This window comes from Puma concolor, chromosome E1 (assembly GCF_028749965.1).
Source record: "Puma concolor isolate L17-30 chromosome E1, mPumCon1.1.hap2, whole genome shotgun sequence".
Classification (NCBI taxonomy): Eukaryota; Metazoa; Chordata; class Mammalia; order Carnivora; family Felidae; genus Puma; species Puma concolor.
In genome coordinates this window covers 23806460-23829241 of record NC_141680.1, presented here as the reverse complement: position 1 = coordinate 23829241, position 22782 = coordinate 23806460, and the positions used below count along the sequence as shown (strand labels likewise).

The 22782-nt window shown below is 45.5% G+C and overlaps 2 protein-coding genes across 4 annotated transcripts in view; one reads left to right on the top strand and one right to left on the bottom strand.

The window, feature by feature from the left end:
• Positions 1-66: 66 nt before the first annotated feature.
• HEATR9 (HEAT repeat containing 9) lies at positions 67-14242 on the top strand. The gene is made up of 15 exons (XM_025917885.2): positions 67-1318; positions 2457-2506; positions 4213-4394; positions 4654-4780; positions 4988-5044; positions 5236-5292; positions 5942-5999; positions 6344-6474; positions 9967-10149; positions 10778-10870; positions 10980-11099; positions 12171-12244; positions 12932-12983; positions 13426-13512; positions 13755-14242. Exons 1-15 carry the CDS (start codon positions 1231-1233, stop codon positions 14133-14135), a joined length of 1740 nt encoding a protein of 579 aa, XP_025773670.1. The 5' UTR covers positions 67-1230; the 3' UTR covers positions 14136-14242.
• A 7307-nt stretch (positions 14243-21549) lies between these two features.
• Positions 21550-22782, bottom strand: part of TAF15 (TATA-box binding protein associated factor 15) — a 29388-nt gene continuing 28155 nt past the window's right edge. For all 3 annotated transcript variants that reach the window (XM_086686668.1, XM_086686669.1, XM_086686670.1), the window contains one exon: positions 21550-21879. In XM_086686668.1, the coding sequence (XP_086542794.1) occupies positions 21840-21879 (40 nt within the window). In that variant the 3' untranslated portion in view covers positions 21550-21839. The remainder of the gene's footprint in view (positions 21880-22782) is intronic.

Sequence of the window (22782 nt, the reverse complement as noted above, 5' to 3'; positions counted from 1 at the left end):
ACTGAATTTAGTGGCCATGTCTTTTAGTGACTTTTAACACACTTTTTTTTGTCTTCAAGTATTTCTTTCTTAGGAGTTCAGATCAAATCTTTGTAGAATATTTCATAGTTTGGATCTGCCTGATAGTTTCCTCATAATTAGATCCAGGTTAAACATTTTGAGCAGGAACACCGCATGGGTGCCGCTGTCTCAGTGCAGCACATCAGGGTACATGTCAGTTTACTGGTGGTCATGTGGAGTCTCATGGGCTTACTGGTGGTGATGTTGAGTCTGATGGCCTGGCGGCTCATGTTTTCTTGCCACAGCCAGCTCCCTGCTGTGTGCCAGGCACTATGCCAGGCATGGGGGGGTTGCAGAGGGGTGGAGAGTGGAGAGGTGAATGAGCCACAAGCCACAATCTTTACCTTTAGGCAGATTAAATGTATGATACACACCTAAAAGGAAGCAATTGTTCAAAAGGCTGTGGTCACACTGGGGTGGCGGTGGTGGAGGGGAAAGATACCACTGAAGGAGGTGAGGAGGGGGGCCCAGGCAGACAAAAGAGACTTCAGAGATGAGATAACCTTTAAATGAAATTGGAAAGATTGGAGAAGCAGTTTAGCAGGAAGGAAAGGAAAGGACTTGCAGGTAGAGCGAACAACATATGCAAAAGTAGGAGGTCTGGAAGGCAGCTCGTCATGACACAGACAAAAGCCCAGTCTCTTGCTGCCAAGGAGGGAGGTGCGTATATAAAAGGGGCTTTCCCGTTCCTGCCATTTTCCTGGTGACTAATCCTAAGAACCACCCCTGCCCCTCACATGGGCTGATATGAGCTTGACAGTTCACCAAATGCTTTGACTCTCCTTCGCATTTATGCCTCACCTCAGCCCCTCTGACTCCCAGATGGACATGACTTTCCAGCTTTTCAGATGAGGAAACTGAAGCTCCTAGAGGTAAAGCGACTGGCTCAAGGCCACAGCCGTTAGATGCCAAGGGTCGGGGGCGGAGCTGGAGAATGGAATCGGAGAGGGGTTGGGGGCGGAGCTGGAGAATGGAACCGGAGTCTTCCATTTACCTAGGAGACCTGGTTGCTCAAAACATTCAGAAGCTTCTACCCACAGAAGCCCCGACTCCTCACCAATCCCTCTTGTGCCACAGAGGACAGGTCTCCCCCAGCTGTTCCCCCACATTCTCAACAGCCCTGTACTGCCCTGTCTGGGCTCCCTCTGGCCCCACCAGGAGAAGAAGACGATGGCCTACGAAATATCAGCTGACATCCTTGACATCGCCACGTCGATGTTCAAGTACCCATGGCTGGAGTACCCAGAGAGGACCAAAGGTGAGGCTGGAATACAGACAGGAACAGAGTCAAGGTGGGGCCTGAAAAGAAAAGCTCTCTGGCTCCCTCTCCCAGACACAGGTCTGGTGAGTTCAACAAATCCACAGGAAGGGTCAGGGCAGGCCATTGGACACTTTGATGGCTCCCCACAGCCTTCAAAGTAAGTCACCAGGGCCCTCGAAGATGGGACATCTGTGTGTCCCCCCAGCTTCTGCTCACCTCTCTGCACCCTGCTCTCTACCCAATTCCCCACCTCCCAGTCTTTGAAAGAATTTGTTCCCTGAACCTAACACTCTTCCCCCTTATCTATCTGGCTACCCCCTATGTGGATTAAAGACTGAGCCTGTGTATGATCGCCTCTGGAAAACCTTCCCTGATCCCCACAGCCAGAGTAGGGGGGCCTTCATCTGTACCACCTGTGCCTGTATCTTCACATTTTTCTCCCTTTGTTAGTTACTAGTAAACAGTTGTCTCACCAGCTAGACCAGTGGTTCTCAAAGTGTGTTCCCAGGACAAACAGCATCAGTATCTTGTTAGAAATGTAAATTCCCAGCCCCCACTCCAGATCTACTGAATCTATACTCAGACTGAGTGCCAGAAATTGATTTTAACAAGCTCCCCAGATGATTCTATGGCACACTCAAGGTTGAGAACCACTGAACAAGTGGTTCACCATCAGCTGTACATTAGAATCCTCTGGGGAGGGGTACCTGGGTGGTTCAGTCGGTTAAGCTCCAACTCTTGGTTTCGGCTCAGTTCATGATCTCACAGTTCATGAGTTTGAGCCCCGCATCAGGCTCTGCACTGTTGGGATTCTCTCTCTCTCTCTCTCTCTCTCTCTCTCTCTCTCTCCCTCCCTCTCTCTCTCCCTCCCTCCCTCCCTCTCTCTCTGCCCCTCTGCAACTTGTGCTCTCTCCCTCTCAAAATAAATAAATAAATATTAAAGGAAAAAACAATCCTCTGGGGAACTCTCTAAAATACCTAAGCCCTATCCCCAGAGAATCAAATTCAATTAGTCTAGCATAGGGCCGAAGCAGGTTAAAAGTTCCCCCCAGTAATTCTAATACACAGTGTTCACTAAATGCTGAATAAGTGAATGCCTAAAAGGGTGATTCCTAGCCCACCATTTGTACCACAGAACTCAGAAAAGCCATGGCTCCTGTTCGCCTGCCCTTGTCCCGCTACCAGGTAAGACCCCTAACTTTTGCCACCCTGGGAACTTTGTTGAAGTAGGAGCATCAGCAGATGGTCCCTTTTCATTAAGGTCAGTTCACAGAACCCTTACACACTCACCCCTGGGACTTCCACTAACTCTGTGTGACCTTGGACAAGTCACTTTCCCTCCCTGAGTCTCAGGAGCTTCCTCTGTCACAGGCTCCCTGTCCTGCTCCATTTGTAGAGTTGCTACAACATATTATCTGTAAGGCCTGGGCTATGCAGGCAGTGCTTAATAATGAGTCATCATTATTCATTAGCACAGGGATCCTCATAGTTAGAGTTGCCAAATAAAATACAGGATGCCCAACTAAATTTGAATTTCAGATAAACAATGAATACTTTTTTAGTATAAATATGTCCCAAATAGGGTATCGAATACCTAAAATCTAAATTTAACTGGACGTCCTGTTTTTCATTTGCTTGGTTTTCACTAAATCTGACAACCCTGCTCATTGTGAATCAATACTACACTTTCTGAAAAAATGGCAAAGATTTGACAATCTTCACTATGATCTTCTCAATCACCAAACTGAAAACCACTGGCTGAAGCCCCTCTTCTTTGTTGCTCAAAGAACTGACTCTGAGGAAGACTGGAGAAGAAATAGGAATGAATCCAAGCCAAATCTGCAGAGAAAGCCCCTGACCTACACACAACCCTTCACTACAATCAGAGCTACAGTTTCACAACCATTTAAGAGATAGATTTTTTTAAGTTTATTTATTTTGTGAGAGAACATGTACATGAGTGGGGGAAGGGCATAGAGAGGGAGAAAGAGAGAGAATCCCAAGCGGGCTCCATGCTGTCAGCGTGGAGTCCAACACAGGGTTCGATCTCATGAACCCTAAGATCGTGATCTGAGCCAAAACTAAGAATCGGGCACTTAACTGAGCCACCCAGGCGCCCCTAAGAGATAGAGTATTTAAAGAAATTCTGCTTTTCCAATGACACTGTTAAATTCCATGAGAGCAGGGTAACACCTGCCTCCCCAGCACCTAGGACAATGCTTGGCACTTAGGTGCTCAGTAAGTACCTGCTGCATGCCTGAATGAAGGAGCAGTAGCCTGTCTTTTCCCCTCTTTACTCCACATCTGCCTCGCCCCTTGCCTTTCCCATCTCCTTGCCCTGATGGCCTTCTCAAAGTGCTCTGAGATCCTCAAATAACCAAACTGTGTACTAAGACTGGTTTACAGATCAACAATGGCTTCACGATCTTTATCCCATTTGTCCTTTGCAACAACGGGTACAGAAAGAACAAGGATTATTAGCTCCACTCTGCAGATGAGAAGACTGAGATCTTGGTGGGTGAAGCAACTTGCCCAAGTCACACAGGGTAGGGGTAGGAAGTCCCAGACTCTAGCTCAGATGAGAGACTGAAGGGTGTCTCTCTTACCTAGTCCCTTTTTTTTTTTTAATGTTTATATATTTTAAGAGAACGAGAAGGGGAGGGGCAGTGAGAGAGGGAGAGAATCCCAAGCAGACCCCTGACTGTCAGCACAGAGGCCTACATGCAGCTTGATCCCACGAACCATGAGATCATGACCTGAGCCGAAATCAAGAGTCGGGATGCTTAACTGACTGAGCCACCCAGGCATCCCACCTAGTCCCTTCTTATCCTGGTCCTTTTCCTGGCTGAGGAACACCCCCCTGCCACTGTTGTGCCACTCACACCCCCCAGATGCCAAAGGAGGAGTTTCCCCCTAGCCCAGAGTGCTGGAGGCAGCACCCAAGCAAGCCACTTTCAGTGCCTTACTGCTACCTCAAGAAGCCTGAGGTCTACACACACTGGCACACCCTATATGATAAGCGACAAGAACGGGAGGCCGAGAAGATGCTGCGGAAAATGAGAGATCACCCTAGGTGTGTTTTGACCTTTCCTCTTCTCCACACCCTCCACACTTTCTGGGAAAGAGAAGAAGGAGAAGGTAGGAGTGGGAGAGGGGGTGGGGCAAGCCCAGCTTATAGATCCCAGAGAGGACCCTGGGGTAGGAGGAGGCTCATCCGTCTTCCTCTGGTCCCATCTCTGAGCTGGGCTGAGGATCAAGGGCAGAGGAGAGTTTGTGAAGTAGGAGGGAGGGAACAAGGGGTCCAAGGCCAGCCTGTGCAATTTCTCACACAGGCAACTCAAAGAGGGCACCCCCATCCAAAAATTCCATCTCCCTATGAGCAAGCTGACTATACAATCTCAGATGGGATCCAAGCCCTCAGACCCTGCTGGGGACCCCCTGAAGTGGCAAAGATTAAAGGTCAGGGACCACGGTGGGAGGGAGAATGGGGAGACTCCCTTTGTGGGTGTCCTTACCTTGGGCTCACATTATCCTTCAGCCCTCAGTCCCTGCCTGCAAAATGGAGGGAGGAAAGGAAAAGGGACTGGATTGGATGAGCACCTGTTTGAAGTTCTACAACTATATTTATCCCTTTCTTCCTTTCCACTGGCTCCCTTGGATGGGCAGGAACTCACAAAAAGCCTGGAATCTCCCAGAGAGCCTGAGCAATTCTATGCAGCACAGGTGAGAGGTGGCAAGGGTGGTGGAGCATAGTCACAGGAGCTAGCTGAGCTGGGGAGGAGAAAGATGCTGGGGGAAGAAGTGAGGGAGGGAGGAGGTATTCCAAGGGAAAACTCCAGCTGTATCCAAAGGACAGTAACTCACAGGGGTGCTGCCTGAGGGCTCTTCCCTTTCCTCCACCCCTGTTCCTGCAGGCTCTGGGGTGCCTGGGCGTCAGTGAGCAGTTTGTCATGGAGGCACTATGGCAGGTGGTGAGTCTGAGGCCACATGAAGCTCATGCTGAGGTGTGTAGAGCACGGGCACATGGGCACAGACAAGGCTTGCCAGGGTGCAACGATGCTGGGTCAGATGCAGTGAGGAGAGCTGCCAGTGTGCAGCATGCACTATCTCATGCCCTTGGCTTCTCTGAAGGACAGCTTGATGGGGATGGAGGAATGTGAAGGTCCCCTTTGTCTAACAGAAAGACCCTCAACTGAAAAGCCAGGAAAGAACTTGGACTGAGTTCATTCTCTACCTTAACTGATTTAATCCCCCGTGTTTATATGCCAATTTATAATGGGGAACATGCTTTCTTGTCCATATTCTCATTTAAATCTTACAAACTAGGAATAGGTGGTAGTATCTGCACTTTTCTAAAGATAAATGGAAGCTCTGAGAGGCCAGGTGACTTGCCCAAGGCCACATGGCTACTAGATACCTGATAGGGATTTGAACGAAAGTCTTACTCCCAAGTTGTGTTCCTTCCATTGCACCGCCCTGCCTGTACTCTATGTTTGAGCATAGACAGGTCACTCTCTAGACTTGGTCTCCTCATTTGTAAATGAAAAGTTGAGATGATTCTGAAAGCTCTGACATTCCATCAACTTATGGCATGTTTCCACCACCTGCCTCTTAAATCAGGCCCAAACCGGTTCAGAGAAAGTGAAGTCTGAGGCCTGTCGAAGCCTGGCCCTCCTGGGTGAGTGTGTCCTCTCCCTGGGGCGGGTGGGGGGGTAGGGAGAAGTAGGGAAAGGTGAGAAAGGAAGCAGAGGAGCTCCTTTCCCCTTTGAGTAAGGAAAGTCACTTCAGCTTAGCACTGTGGGCAGAGAGAGGACAGTGGGGTGAAAAGAGAGAAGAGACAGGAGGGAGAGAGAGGGCCCCTGGAACTGCAGCCATGCATGAGTGTCCTGAGAAGATAGGTAACACCTCAGGACCTAGTACTTAGAACTTCTGTCTTGAGGGCACAGTCGAGTCAAATGAATCCTGGCAGAGAAGAACAGTCCCTGAGGCTCTGCCCTGACCTGAGGACCCTCCCTGTCCAAGGTTGCCTGAATAAGCACGTGATCCAGGTTCTCATCACACAGTTGAAGGGGCAAAATGAGGAGGAAAGGATGGATTCTCTGACACGGCTACGAGTGGCTCTCAACTCCCAGGCTGCTGTCCCCAAAGACAAGGTGACTGGGAGGAGAGTCAGTAACTGGGGCAAGGTAATTGATGGTGTTGGCTGGGGTTAGGTCAGGGAGAAGGTAACCCGGCTCCTAGCCTTGATGGGAGAAGACACTGTCTTTGTGGAGTTCCCTGTGGAATAGCTTCCCCGCACAGAAGCACTGGCATAGCCACTTCGTGGTCACACGAGCTCTGACAAGCCAGCTTTCAGAGCCGCAGTGTGTCCATTTCTAAACTCTTGACAGTAACTACACTCATCGTGGTGAGCACTGAGTAATGTACAGAATTGCTGAATCACTATATTGTACACCTGAAACCAACATAAAAATTAATGGATTAGGGGCGCCTGGGTGGCTCAGTCAGTTGAGCATCTGACTCTTGATTTTGGCTCAGATCATGATCCCGGGGTCGTGGGATGGAGCCCTGTGTCCTACTCTGTGCTGAGTGTGGAGCCTGCTTGGGATTCTCCCTCTCTCCCTCTGCCCCCTCCCTAGCTTGCATTCTCACCCTCTTTCTAAAACTAAAAACCAATAATGGATTAAACCAATAAATAAAATGAAGATAGTAATTATAGCAATGTTGGGAAGACTAAATGCAATAATGTAGGTGAAGCATCTAGTTCAACGCCTGTGCTTTTTAAGTGGTAATCATTATCATCCTTAAAAACCTACTAAAGAAAAAACCTCTCTCAAGAGGGGAAAGGGATCAAGAGTCTGCTGACACTAATCAAAAATTTTCCCCTTTTAGGATCCTCTTACTTTGATCCCATCACTGTTCCACGTGAAGTAGAATTCATCATCCATCCATTTACTCAACAAATATATATTAAACAGCTATCACATGCCAGGCACTGTCCTAGGCCCTTGAGATACATCAGTGAACTAAACAGGCTAAGATCCCCTGCTCTTGTGGAGCTTACCTTCTAGTCGAGGAGATATTTAATAACCAATAAACTTAATTATATAGTATGTTACAGGTAACCAGTGCAGTGGAAAAATTACATAGCAGGGTGAGGATGATCAGGAATGCCAAATGGGGACAGGAACAGGTCGTAGTTTTAAACCCAGAAGGGAGGGAAGGCCTCATTTAGAAGGGGTCATCTGAGCAAAGACATAAAGAGGGTCAAGGCATTAGCCTTGCAGGTTATCTGAAAGAAGGCATTCCCGGCAGAAGGACCAATCAATGCAGAGACCCTGAGGCAGGAGCATGCTTGGATGGTCAAGGGACAGCAAGGAGGCCAGTGTGGCTGAAGCGGAGTGGGAATAGAGAAAGCAGTAGGAAATGAAGATATGTCAAAGTAGTAAACAGGAGACTCAATTATACTAGATCTACTAGATATACTAGATCTACTAGATATACTAGATCTACTAGATATACTAGATCTACTAGATCTACTAGATCCACTAGACTAGATCATACTAGGTCATTGCTTTCTGGACGACTTTAGTATTTGGGCTTTTCACTCTGAGTGAAGTAAGAAGCCATTACACATTTTGAGCAAAGCAGTGACATGATCTAGCTTACATTTCAAAAGGTTCACTATGACTGCTGTTCTGAGAAATATGGGGAGGTGGGGGTGGGGTGTCAGGTGTAAGCAAAAAGACCAATTAGGGGCTACGAAAGCAATCCTGGTGAGATATAAATGTGGCGTGGACCACGGTGGTTGCAGTGGGGCTAGTAAAATTCTGACAGGTAGAATGTGAACTATAAAAGACAGTGAGGAAACAAGGATGAAGCCAAGGTTTTGGCCTAGCAGCTGAAGGATGGAGTTGTTATCAACTAAGATGGAGAAAGCTGCAGGTGGAACAGGTTTGAAGGTAGTATCGGAAGTCCTGTTTTGGACAAGTTATGTTTGAGATGTCTATTGGACCTCCAAGGGAGACAGCAGGTAAACAGTTGTATGTACAATTTGGAGTTTAGAAGTCTGAACTAGAGAAAGGAATTTATAAGTTGTTGGCATACAGACAGCATTTAATGTCATTCAATTAGATGAGGTCAGTAGAACCAAGAATCAAGTCTAGGGGCATCCCAACATTAAGAGCTCAGGGAGAAGAGGAAGAACCAGGAAATAATGATAGGTGGCCAATAGGTAGGAAGACAACTCAAAGAGTCTTGAGATTCTGAAAATCAAGTGAAAAACATATATCAAGGAAACAAATCAACTGTATCGAATAATATAAGGACTGAGAATCAATACACAGATTAACTATGCAGGAATCCTTGAATATCTTAACAAGAACAATTTTGGTGGGGGTGGGTATAGGTCTGACATAATGAGTTTAAGAGTGAACGGGAGGAAAGAAATTAGAGATGGCAAGAATGGACAATTTTCCAAGTGTTGGAAAGGGCTGTAGTTGGTACTGGGGGTGGATTTTAGAAAAAAAGAAAAATAACAGCATGTTTCTATTCTAAGGGATAATGATCCAGTAGTCAGAAAAATGATAATTTTGAAGGGAGAAGTAAGAGTTGTGCACAAATGTTCTTGATTTGGTGAGAAGAGATGAAATCTAACACACAAGTAGAGAGATTGACTTTAGATAGATGGTCAGAGTACCCAGTAGTAAGAGGAAGGGAAGAACATATACGTGCAGGTGTTGAAAGTTGGATAGAAATGGTGGTTAGGTGTCTTTGGAACTTCTTTTCTAGTTGCTTTTATTTGCTCAGTAAAGAAGCAAGGTCATCAGCTGAGAATAAGAACAGAGGAAGAAGTGTTAGAGGTTCCAAAAGGACAGGGTGTGAATCAGGAGAGGGAAAAAGACTTGCCCAAGGAAAAACAGTACGGTTACTAGGTAGGACTAAGGGTCTATGTGAGGTTTGTGTTCATACGTTTAAAGCAAGATCAGCCATCATGACTGTGGGCTTTTCTCCAGAAAGTACAGGCACAAAGTGGGAAGTTGACTACAATGAAGCAAGAAGAGGTAAAGGAGTTGAGTGAGGCAGAGAAGTGACTATAGTAGGACCATGAAGTTTAAGCTGGGTAGAGAGTGAAGAAAATGAGCAATAAAAAGGTGCTCAGTGAATTGTTAATCCTTGTGGAGTCCAACAATTACTGGCATCAGGAAGTTAGCTGGAAAGATAAGCGGTGATGGTCAGAGAATGGGATCCATAAAATGGAGATCATGGAGAAGCTGTAGTAATGGGTAATGATAAAAACCTGAGAATTAGGGGCTGACACAGAATGAAGGACAAGTTTATTGGATAGCAGGAGTGGGATCAATGGCATGTATATTTTTTAAATGTCAGGAATTAAGACAGCAGAAGTGTTAAAGAGAATGACATCCATCCATCCAGGATGGATGTCATAGAGAAATGAAGGGATATGACCTAGGAGCATGTGGATGACAGCAAAAATAAGGGGACATGGGTAAATTAATCTGATGACATGAGATTCATTTTAGGGAGGAAGAAGAATGCTCTGGAAGTAAGAGTGAACTGCCCTCTTAACAATGTCTGGATGAAGATATAGTTCCCCTGGCTATTTCACTTCTTGTCTCCCTCAGAGAACTCAAGTCGGGGATGAAGAGAAGTTGGTGCCTGTTCTGCAGATGCTGATAAAGAAGTCATCAAATGAAGCAGCTGTGGAGGCAGCCTTGTGCTTGGGTTTCCTGAGGCCCTGCAGCAAAATAGCCCAAGAGTTCTTGCTGCAATGCCTAAGCCAAGGGTCCAAAACCCAGCGGATGAAGGTGTGAGGGGCAGAAGGCTGGACTCCCTGGGGAGTGCTGGGGAACCAAAGGCCAGTGCTGACTTTGGTACAGTTTGGACCCCGTCATACTCAACCAAAGAAGTTTCAGCAGGGAACACTGTGGGGTCCTCTGTGTGTCTGTGAATATGTATATACATGAGTATGGGGTCAGGTAGACATAAGCATACATGCACATGTCTGTGTATGTTTGATTTGAAATAGTGTTCATTTTAAATGTGCACATACGTGGGGCTCCTGGGTGGCTCAGTCGGTTAAGCGTCCGACTTCGGCTCAGGTCATGATCTCACGGTTCATGAGTTCGAGCCCCGTGTCGGGCTCTGTGCTGACAGCTTGGAGCCTGGAGCCTGCTTCACATTCTGTGTCTCCCTCTCTCTCTGCCCCTTCCCTGCTCATGCTCTGTCTCTGTCTCAAAAATAAATAAAAACATTAAAAAAAAAATGTGCACATATGTGCACACATGAACTCATGCCCTCACTCAAGAGGCCAAGAGGCAGGAGAATGGACCCCAACTGTTCCCTGTGAGTTTTAGGCTCAGCCCTCAAGCCTACCTGGCCATCCAGATGCCTCTTGGCCCTGTACACCCCATCCCACCTGCCTGCCCCCCACAGGCACTTAGGATGCTGGTCAAGATGATGCATGTACACTCAGCCACAGTCATCAGGGCCATCCTAGACCAGCTGTGCTCTTCTAGTGTCCTGGAGGTAAGGTCTAAGGCTACCTAGCACCCTTCCTTCTCCAGCAATAGGATGGGAATGATGAAGAGGGATGATGAAGAGTCTATCCTTCATACCTCCCCACCTCTGCCCTTAGCACCGCTTTGAAGCCACCCAGATGCTCAAGACCATTGGACTGGAAAAGATCCAGGCACAAGGGCTGGAGGGATTCACATTTGACCTGCTCTGGAGGAAGACTTACAATGAACCTTTCCTTGTGAGACCAAAGCTCCCAAGCCCAGGCAACCCAAACCCGTCTCCTCTCCCTTCTCTGAAGACCTCCCTGACTTGGCTCCCATCACACTGCCCCAAAACGTATCACATTCACTCTAACGCATTCCCTGTTCCCCTAATGCAGCCCATGTTTTCAAGCCACCTTGCCTTTGCAAGGGAGGCAGTTCTCTCAGCACAATGACAAGTCAACCCTCCCTCCCTCTGCAAGGTGAAAACTATCTCATGCTATTATTCACTCCCTCCCTCCTTCTGCCTGTTATAATACCATTGCTGCTGCAAGGCCAGTCCAAACACCTCCTATGGAAAGCTTTCCCAAATCACCTCCACCAGAATCAACCCTGCATTCCTCTGTGTTCCTTTGCTTTTATCTCTATTCTACCTTGTTACAGAACCAGCCACAGAACTTCCAAAGCCATTTTTCTGAAATGTAAATCAGATTGTGTCTCACCTCTGCATAAAATTTTTCAGTAGCTCCCCAGTGCCCTCAGAATGGCTTACATTGCCCTTCACCACCCAAGGCCTGCTCACCTCTCTAGCTTCAGCTTTCCCCACTCCCACTCACGGCCACACACCAGCTATGCTTAAGATCACCCTGTCCTGGTTTATACCTGCTATCTCAGTGTAACTCCTCAGAGTGCCCCACTCTGAAGAGTCTCGGTGTGGTCACCTAGCTACGCTGAACTCCTTTTTGTTTCCTAACCTCTCTGTGCTCTCTTGCCTCTAAGCTTTTGTACATGCCCTCCTCTCTGCCCCAAAATCTCCCACCCCCACCCTTCTACTGGTTAACTCCCATCCACCTTTCAGGCTGCAGCTGAGGCATTGCTTCCTCCAGAACATCTTGCTGGTACCCAGACTGAGGAGGCCCTATTTTCACCCTATACTTAGCTCATTTGTAACACTTACCACAGTAGTGTACATGTCTACTCACCCGCACGCTTCCCCTACCAGACCTCAAGGCAAGGACCATACATAGCACAAGGTAAAGGTTTGTGAGCACTTAAAGGCACACTCCTGCATTCCTTTTCTCTACTGTCCCACCTTAATCCTTCTTCAGGCTATGAGGCAGGCTGTGGCTGAAACTGTGGAAGAGCTGAAGATGAAGCCTACGATGATGAACCTGGTGGAGGCGTGAGTGGCTCAGGCTGGCAGAAAGGGGCACAGGGTCAGAGAGCTGAGAATCTGATCCCAGTTCTCTTGCCTGTGCCCCTGGCCAAGTTACTTTGACCCCTGGAATTTTCATTGGCAAAAGGGTACTGCTAATACCTACCACTCAGGGCTGCTATAAAATATAAAATATAAAAGCTCGAATTAAGATGAGGACATGAAAGGGACCTGTAAAAGGTAGAGTTCTGGGGGCACCTGGGTGGCTCAGTCAGTTGAGCTTCCGACTTCAGCTCAGGTCATGATCTCATGGTCTGTGAGTTTGAGCCCTGCGTCGGGCTCTGTGCTGACAGCTCAGAGCCTGGAGCCTGCTTCAGATTCTGTGTCTCCCTCTCTCTCTGACCCTCCCCCACTCATGCTCTGTCTCTGTCTCAAAAATAAATAAACATTAAAAAATAAAAATAAAAAAATAAAAAGGTAGAATTCTGGACAGATGCAAGTCCTAATTGTCATTTGCTACCTCTTGGCAAATTGTATTATCTGCCTTTCCCTTCCCAGCCCCTTTCCTAACCCAAGAAACAAGAGGGAGAAATTGATGTAATCAGCATCACTCTCTGGCCTTGTGCTCGATTCACTCTGGGCTGTCAGAAGAAACAACCAGCCCTCCTCCTCCTACCCTCTAACTGGATAACACATTCACTTCCTTCCACACAGGCAACTAATGAACTCAAATGCCACTGCGCGCCAGGAAGCAGTCATCTCTTTGGTAAGGCCAGCCCTGCTTCTCTGACCAGATGTATTGATGGCAAGGGGAGTAGGCAATTGAGGGCAATTACTTCAGGGAAGAAAGGACTGTAAAGTTTGGGGAGGTTTGGTGGTTTATATCAGAATTCCAGCCCTACCACGAATTCAGCAATGACCTTTTCTTCAGGATTGGAAGTAGGTGGGATAAGGGACAGGAGATAGGTATGAGAGGCATTGCTTAGGTATTGCAGAAATTGTCTTGACTCTTTCTGGTGAACAGTATGTACTGGAACCCAATGCGGTGGCCCCAAAAGGGAAGGAAAGGGATACACCTCAGCTGGGAAGCCACAGCTCCCCCTCTCTCCAGGCCAGATGACAGGGTCATCATGGAGACTAGAATGGAAAAGAGCACAGATGGGGCATCTTCCTAGGCTGACTACTTAGGCACATTCTGCCTCTGCCAGGGTGTCCTGGGGATCCACAGCCCACAAGTGTTCCACTTGCTGTTGGACATGCTAGATGCGGAAAAGAGCCAGGCTGTGAAGAACAGTGTAAGGCATTCCTGCCCACCTCTTCCTCTTCTCTACCCTTCCTCCAAGCCTCCCCCATCCATCCTTACCACTTGCTCTTTGTCAGGAGGGAGGAAAGGGAATAAGCCCTCACACACTATACCTTGACTTCATTCCATGGGACCCCAGTGGCCTGTGGCCAGAGCACCCCCTCACTGGGACACCCCCTCCCCTCCCAGCCTTAGCCTGAAGTAAACCAGCCATAGACCTTTGTTTCAATGCAGCTACAAGAAACATTAACTCTCCTGGCCTCAACTGATCCTTGGATCCAAAACAAGCTAAAGAACAAGGTTATCTTTGTATATGAAGCACCTAAGACCAATGAGGAGGCAGAGCCTACAAGGTTCCGGAAAGACCCTGAGAACCCAGAAGAGTTAAATATCCAAGACTTTCAACTAGCACAGCTGAACCCCTTGTTTATTGCAAAGTCCAGAGCCACATCAGACCAACAGAAAAAGCTGAGTGCCCAGAGAGAGTCTGCCTTCTATCTCACTTCTACCTTCCCAACATGTTTCTCTAAACCAAAACACAAGGCACAGGCCACAGGGCCCTGGGTGCCAGGGCTCAGGAAGCAGCTCCAGATCCTTGCTAAAACCTCTAAATAGGTCAGTTCTTTGGGCCTAGCCCCCATTCTCTTCCTGATGTTACTTCTCAGGTTCCCCTGGGAAAACAACCTATACTTATCTTCCATGAATAAATGAGTGTCACTCTACCTACCACTGCTGTTCCTTTTGTCAGAGGCTGCACTGAAACTCCTGTCTCCACACTCTTGGTTAAGTGTTATTTATTTTTCATTTGTTTCAACCGTTTATTTATTTTTGAGACAGAGCATCAGCCAGGGAGGGGCAGAGAGAGGAGAGACAGAATCCAAAGCAGGCTCCAGGCTCTAAGCTGTCAGCACAGAGCCCGACCCGGAGCTCAAACCCATGAACCGTGAGATCATGATTTGAGCCAAATGATCTCAGACGCTCAACCGACTGAGCCACCCAGGTGCCCTGAGTGAGCACTCAGTCACAAGTCCTCCTCAAAAAGGGAAAGAGAAGACAGAGACAGAGCTGTTCCAATGGCCAGTCTGCCTCCCTAAATCAAGCCCTTGTCTATACCCAGAATTTGATGAGCTTCTGCCTAGAATGGGCTGCAAACAGGAAAAATAGAAAATCCTGCAAAGCTGGACTCTTGGGCCATTTCCTCTTACTAAATTGCCCCCTAACCATTTCCCAGTGGTTAGGAGATAATGAGGCTGTAATCAAGACCAGCCATCTTCTCTGTCTCTTCTCCTACACTTGCTTTCTGCCTTCCTCAGAGCCATTCCCTGTGACAGACTCACTCTACTCTTGAAAACTGCTTCAGTTTCTCCCTTATTTGTACTAAAGGCTTCAGTTTCCCTTTACCAATAGGACCTGCCACACCAATCCCAACAACCTACAAAAGGAAAATCCCAGGAGTGAGTGGGTGGCTCAGTTGGTTAAGCATCCGACTTGATTTCAGTTCACGTCATGATCCCGGGATCTGTCAGCACAGAACCTGCTTGGGATTCTTTCTCCCTCTCCCTCAAAATAAATAAATTAACGTAAAAAAAAAAAAAAAAAAAAAGGAAAAGTTCAGACTTTGGAGTCAGACAAATCTGAAATTGAATCCTAGGGTCCAGGGTCCATCACTTACTTGATCTTTGACTTTGGACAAGTTAATCTAGTTCTTCGCCTATAATAAAATGAGAATAATCCATACTACTTGAGAGAGCTCCTATGAGGAGCAAAACAATAATATAAAGCCCAATAGAGTGCTTAGCATCACACAGTAAGCACTCAAATTGAGTGTTTCTCTCTTCTCTCTTCAGTGTTATCATGTGTGCCTGTGACCACTGGAGGTTAAAAATGTCCTGCCACCCCTATATCCTCCCCAATCTTATTGAAGTGACCTAATGTGAGGTCAAGTTCTTCCCATCAAGCAGAGAAAGGTCGAAGTAAAACAGATGCTCCTTTCCATTCCCCACACTCCAGGTTCTAGAGTGGTCTGGTTATTCTGAATAAAACATGGTATGTTTCATTCAGATGTTATCTCCCTACCTACCCCAGTACTTTCAGATGCACGTTTTGCCTTACAGAGTTGTAAGTAAAAACACACAGACCAAAGATGGCAAAAATGGATCTTCCTTTCTCTTACCCACTCTGCACCTTTGGGCCAATGAGTAACCTAACACAAATTTCCGTGCACCTTAACAGCCTGTGGGTACAAACAAGCACTTATTACCTAATTTAGGCTCTCAACTACTATAAAATCCTGCCCACAGATCTGTAACCCCTCCTCCTACTCCTCCATATTTCTGGCTTTCTAGAGGATATCTTGTTACTCAACCAGGTAATAGTCTCTGCTCAGCAGTACCTCAATCCTAATTTCACCAATCCTCATCAGAAGACTTAAGACAGCCTTGAGCATAAAGCCCTGCAGAGGACCCACCATCCAGTACACCACCAATGTAGCAAAGCCTTCCCAATAAGTACCGAAACTACCTAGATGCAATACTCTGACAAACACGCTTAATCCTAGCTGTGGCCAGTTTCTCTCTGAGGCCTGAAATGCCCACTTCTCTCAGTCGCCAGGATCTGTTGCTATTGCTCTTTGGACACCATCCAAAATGTATGTTCCCTCCTCTTTTCCCTCTTTCTAATGAAACCTCTGAATATACCCTCTAATTCTGAAGGCAGGAAAAAAAAAAAAAAAAAGCAATAAACACGCTCCACCTCTTCTTCCAACATTCTCATCCATCTCTGTGCCATAACTGAAATCTAGCTCTCTCTCCTGAATGCCATGACCTCTTCCCAAAATCCTAGGTGTTGCTCATCCTTCTCCATTCCTTCCAACGTCATCATTGTCCTGTGCCTTTATATAAAACTCAAGTGTCTTGGCTCTCTAGTTATACCATCCTCTGGTTCACTTCTCTGTTTTCTTATTCGTTGCCTGAACCTCAGTCTTCCTATCACCATGATGTAACAACCACCCAACACCCAGCTCCTCAGTTCTTGATCTCAAATACAAAGGCCTTTCCCTTCCACTCACTTTAGCCATCCACTTCCATGGCCACACCCAGCCCTTATCATCCCCAGGAATTGCTCCATCTCCCAAATCCTGAATATCTACTTTCTGACCCAAACCTTCTATCCAGCTTATCCTCAATATCAGTTCTCTGAATCTCATCAGTAACACCATTCTTGACATCCCTACATTCTCCATTGTTTTTTTCTTCCTACTCAGCCTAGACTCCATCCATCAACCACTATCTCTACTCTTCTCATACCTCCAACAGGTATGAAACAAATCTGAAATTTTTATTCAGATTACTAGTATCTGACTAGTAAAATCTCTAACCCTGAATCAAACTGCCTCTGTTCCTATAACCAGGTTGCTAATTAAATATGGGGAAAAATCTGGGGCACCTGGGTGGCACAGTCAGTTAAGCACCTGACTTTGGCTCAGTTTTGTGAGTTCGAGCCTGCTGTTGGCCTCAGATCCTCTGCCTCCCTCTCTCTCTGCCCCTCCCCTGTTACGTCCTCTCTCTCTCTCACCCAAGTACTAACGAGGCCCGACTCTGCTTAGCTTCCAAGATCAGACAAGATCAGGTGCATTCAGGGTGTTATGGCTATAGACACGCTCTCTCTCAAAAATAAATAAAAACACCTAAAATAAGTAAATAAAAATATATTAAAAAAAATTTAAGATAGAGAAAAATCACACATCCATAGACTACCCATAAAACACTTGCCTCCTATGTTAACTGGGCTCTCATCATTGTCTGGCAACTTTACAGGTTCCTAGTCACAATACTTTCCTATTTCCTACAATGGTTATCTTAAGTCTTCTCTGCTATCTCTACTATCCTCACATTTACTACAGTCTCTTCAAACTATCATATTCCCCAACCCTCAGCAGACTATTATATTTTACTATACTCAGGGGATAAAAAGACATCACATGGAATTACTTCAACTTCCTGCCACCTCTGTTACAAGCATCCTTGTGCACAGTAAAGAGCACAGGCTCTAAGGCTAAATCCCTGGATTAGAATCCAGACTCTGCCACTTACTAGAGATGTGATCCTGGGCAAGTTGCTTAGCCTCTCAGTGCCTCTGTTCCTCACTGTACCCTCTGCAGCCCCTTTCAAGCAACAATCAAAATCACACCATTTATCTCTTCTCTGAAGTGTTTCCTATACCTCCTTGGTTCACAGCATTGTTGTGAGAATTAGTTAACACAGAGTGCTTGTTAACAGTGCCTGGCACATAGGAAGCCCCCAATAAATGTTAATCATCTGTTACCATCATTATCAGCATCTGCAACTATCCTTACCTCCAGAAACAACACAAGAGGCATTCTCCTGTTCTACTGTAAATCCTTCACCAGTGTTCTGGTCACCATTCCTTCAAGGGATTTGAACATCAATTATCCCCATTTCCTTGCACATAGTGTATAAACATGCTTATTTCTCACCCATCTTAAAAAATAACCTCCCACAAACCCATATCCCTGTCCAGATACTTCTTCTTACCTCAACCCCATCTCTAACCACCCTTCATAATCAAGATTTTTAGTTGTCCACATTACCTGTCTCCATTTCTCCAATATCTATTAGTCATCATCCCACTTCAGTTTGGGTTCAGAATTCAATGCTCTACCAAAATGGCTTTTGCTAAGGCAGTGGTCCTCAAAAGGGGCAATCATGCACCCCAAACTGTGTCCCCAAAGGACATTTGGCAGTGTCAGACATTCTGATGGTCACAACTGGGGGCCGCACCTGGAGTCTCGTGGTAGAAGCCAGGGATGCTGCTAAACATCCTGCAACAAAAAGGGCAACCCCCCATACCAAAGACTTCTCCAACCCAAATGTCAGTAGTCCCAAGGTTGAGACACCCTGTGCTAAGGTAATTTAGAGCCTCCATATTGCTAAATACGAGTGCTTTCTATATGCACTCTGTATGACTTGGCCGGGCTTGAGCACTTGACACCACTAGCTTCTCCCTCTTTAAAATCCATGCTTCCTTTGGGTTCCACCAACACCTCACTGGCCATTTCTAGTCTCTATTTCAGGATCCTCTTCTATGATCTCTTAAGTATTAGTATTTCTCAGGGTCCTATCCTAGGCTCTTCTCTCTATATATACTGTCTCCCCAAACCATTAAAATCAACTGAGGCTCTTATTAAATGGCCAGGCCGAAGAGATTTCATTGTTTTGGAATAGAACCCAGCATCGTTGTGTTTAAAAAAAAATCCTTGCTAATTCTAATATAGAGCTTGGATGGTGAAGAACTACTCTAGACAGTCTTATTATATCCACTCAGCACTTTAATTACCATTTATGTATTAGTGGCTCATTAATCTCAAATCTGTACCTATAATAGATTCATTCATTTAGCCAATATTCATTGAGTTACCTACTCTGTGCCTGACACTGTTCTAAGCACTGGGGTAGAACAGTCAACAACAGACAAGGTTCCCTACTCTCCTGGAGCTTATATTCTTTTTTTTTTTTTTTTTTAACGTTTTATTTATTTTTGAGACAGAGAGAGACAGAGCACAAATGGGGGAGGGGCAGAGAGAGAGGGAGACACAGAATCGGAAGCAGGCTCCAGGCTCTGAGCCATCAGCCCAGAGCCCAACGCGGGGCTCGAACTCACGGACCATGAGATCGTGACCTGAGCTGAAGTCGGCCGCTTAACCGACTGAGCCACCAGGCGCCCCCTGGAGCTTATATTCTAATGAAGAGAGAAACTGACAACCACAAAAAGATCATTTCAAATAATGATAAATACTGTGATGACATTATAAGAGGTGATAAGAGTCACTGAGGAGAGGCAGTATTTTAGATAGAAGGCCAGGGAGGAGGGTGGAATCTGACCCAACATTGCAATGAAAAGGAATCAGCCATCTGAATATTTGAGGAAGGTGAATCCGAAACAAAGCATATAAAGATACTACAGCAAAAGCATATTGGTACCATGAAGAATTAACACCAATGTGGTTAAAGCAAGGTTAGTATGGATAAATGTTACACAATAAGGTTGGAGAGGGAGACAGAGGCCAGTTCATAAGCATTCCGCAAGTCAGGGTAAGGAATTTATAGCCTACATGTAACAAAAGTCAATGGGGCACCTGGCTGGCTCAGTCATTAGAGCACGTGACTCTCAATCTAAGGGTCATAAGTTTAAGCCCCACGTTGGGTATGAAGCTTCCCTAAAATAAAAATAAAAGTCATTGAAAGCCTTTAAAAAGGCATGACATAGTCTGATGCACATCTTTACAGTATCATTTGGCTACTATGGGAAAAATAGACTTTACAGGAAAAAGAATGTATAGGAGAGAAAGTGATCTGGAAAGGGAATCAAAAGTTCTGTTTAGTCCCGTCAGAGTTACGGAAACAGAAAAGAAAGGAAAAGAAAAAAGTTCTGTTCAGTACATCTTAATAAAAAGGTCAAGTAGGAAGCTGAATATAATCCAGAGTGAAGGAAGGCAAGAGGTCAAGACTAGAGGCTTAAATTTGGTAATCATCAGTGTATTAGATGGTATTTAAAGCCACAGCCTGAATGAGTTCTTCCAGGATGAAAATGAGTGTAAGTTGAAAAGGAAAAAGTGATTCAGAACAAGCTCTGAGAAACCTCCTACATCTGAAGGTCAGGCAGAGAAGCAGCAAAGGAAGCAGAAGTCAGTACAGAAAAAAAAAATCAGCATGCATAATGTTGAATGCCAACTTTCTAAGCTGCAGATTTGCACAACCCAGCTACCTACTCATTTCCCCTAATCTTGCTCCCAAACCTGTTCCTTTCCCAGTGTTTTCTATTTAAATGAATAGCACATCTACCCAATCACCAGGCTAGAAACCTGGCTTTTCTCCCCATAATTTCTGACATCCAGCCAAATCCTGTTCAGTGTCCCTCCCTCATTTCTCAAATCAATTTAGTTATCTCCTCCTTGTCCAGTCACTATCTGAGCTCAGACCAATATCATCTCTCACCTGGCTTACCATTCTGTCTCCAGTCCAGCCTCTCCACAAGGCAGCCATCATCATCTTTCAGTTGATGCCACTCAGGTCAGGCTACTGCCCTGGTTAAAATCTTTTAATGACTCCCTATTTGGAGGCAGGGGAAAAATGAAATGCAAGAAGGACCTTCTCACCAAGCATGTTTACCTCTCCAGTCTTACCTTTTGCAGGGTCATCCTTGAACTCCTCCCTCTAACCACAATGTACTATATACAATTCTCAAATGCAGAGCCTGTTCTTCACTCTCTTAACTCCTGATTTGTTCATGTCATTAGTTTTCTGCTGGGAATACCTTTCCTCACCCAGCCTTCTTACTTAGCCAACTCCTACTCTTCCCTCAAGACTTACCAAGCCTTCTCGACTGTACATGACTGGATCATGTCCTTCCAACCAGCCTTCAAAGTACCTTGTACTTAATTCTTATTGGAGTACTTGTCAGACTGTATATTGTCTGTTTGCTTGAGGGGCAACTTATCTAGCATCTGGTGCAATGCCTTACCCCTGATAAGTGTAGGAGAAATAGTTCTTTAATGAATGCCAAGTAACATACCCAGCACACTGGTATCTTCACCCTGGCTTGTCATCAAATCCTTACTCTTCCTACATAACCCTTAGACTTCCACATTCCCAGCATCTAGAACACTGCCCTAAATAAATGGCTCACAGCTGTAAACCGCCATTAAAGTGACTGTATCAAAACCATCTGGTGAGCCTGATATAGATTCCTAGGTCTAGCTCCCCACACTTAACAAGTTTTGACCAAGTAGACCTGGGGTGAGGCCTAGAAATCTAATCTTGATAACCTCCTCGGGTAATTGTGACATGCAGTCATTCTTGCCAATTAATACTCTAAACAGAGCAGGAGCTCAGTATTGTTGAAAGTAACGTTTTAAGTTAATGAAACAGAATGAATTTCCTAATTCTTTAGGGTTACAGTCTGCTGTAACTGAATCCTGAGTGTGATAGAACAATGCACTAATGTACAAAAGTCCACAAAACAAGCAGCCTTTATTGCAGTAATACAAAACACTTTCCATTTTGGCAATATTTTACAACGCACTTAGCTTCAAGGGTTGGAAAGGAGAGGTGGAAAACTAAATGGGGAAATTTCAATGGACATTTCTAAAAGAAAAACTGTCCCAGCCCTCCCACCCAAATAAAAATCCAAATGTCACTTAATTTCACTACCCAAGAAGAGGCCACGAGGAAAGCAGCAGGCAAAACTCTGGCAATTTCACTATGGATCATGTCAGAGACAAAGGAACATTCAAAACAGTCATCAGTATGGTCGGTTGCGCTGATCATTTCTGTAGTCGTTTCTAGGAATGAAAAATAAAGAGCCAGACTAAATTCTAATTTTCTACCAAGGGGGAGCATCAGACACTTCCTCAGGGTGCTGGTGACTGGCATCAGCTTGACAATTTCTGTAAGAATGACACCATACCTAATTTATTTCTCTACTCCTAGAAGTGCTTAATAAACATCTAATTTATCAGCTTTAAGACCCACAAAGTTCCTGGAAGATTTTGCTATCACTGAGTCTTAAAAACTTTCCATCTACAGTAAGGACTCTAAACCGCTGTCAAGCACTCTTAACAGACGAGTGGCATAACAGAAAAAGGAAAGCACACATTTTCATGTAAGAATTCTGGGTCTGCCACTTACTATGTGACCTTGGAAAAGTTACACAACGTTTCCTACTTCACAAAATGGGAAATACATCTACCTCATGGAGCTGAGGACTAAACTAAAGAATAGAAAGACACTTCCACAGGATTTGCTATACAGTAAGACATGTTCAATAGATAATTACTAGTATCTAACAATTATATAGCACTTACTGTGGGCCAGGAACTCTCATTACATGATCTAATACAACTCCATGAAGGAGGTATTACTGGCCCCATTTTATAGATGGGAATGCTAATGCTCCAAAGGGTTAAGTAACTTGCCTAACATCACACAGCTAGTAAGTGGTGAAGCCAGAATTTGAAACCAGAGACTTCTTATCTCTGAACTTCATGCTCTTAACCATATGCTATACTAATTCTCACTACCCTATACTGCATCTGGCATACAGATGCTTAGTATGATAATCGAAGTTGTTTTTCATCAACTTTTCTGCCTCTACACCATTCATGTGCACAACACACTCCCATCAGTACCATCAGGAATTTTCATCTGGAAAAGGGATTACCAGACTCTCCAGAGAAACAACTACA

Bases quoted from the DNA above. Each gene is read 5' to 3' on its own strand.
- HEATR9 (XM_025917885.2), top strand. From the start codon at position 1,231: ATGGCCTACGAAATATCAGCTGACATCCTTGACATCGCCACGTCGATG. The intron at 1,319-2,456 runs GTGAGGCTGGAA...TTTGTACCACAG, and splicing joins GTACCCAGAGAGGACCAAAG to AACTCAGAAAAGCCATGGCT. The intron at 13,513-13,754 runs GTAAGGCATTCC...GTTTCAATGCAG, and splicing joins GCCAGGCTGTGAAGAACAGT to CTACAAGAAACATTAACTCT.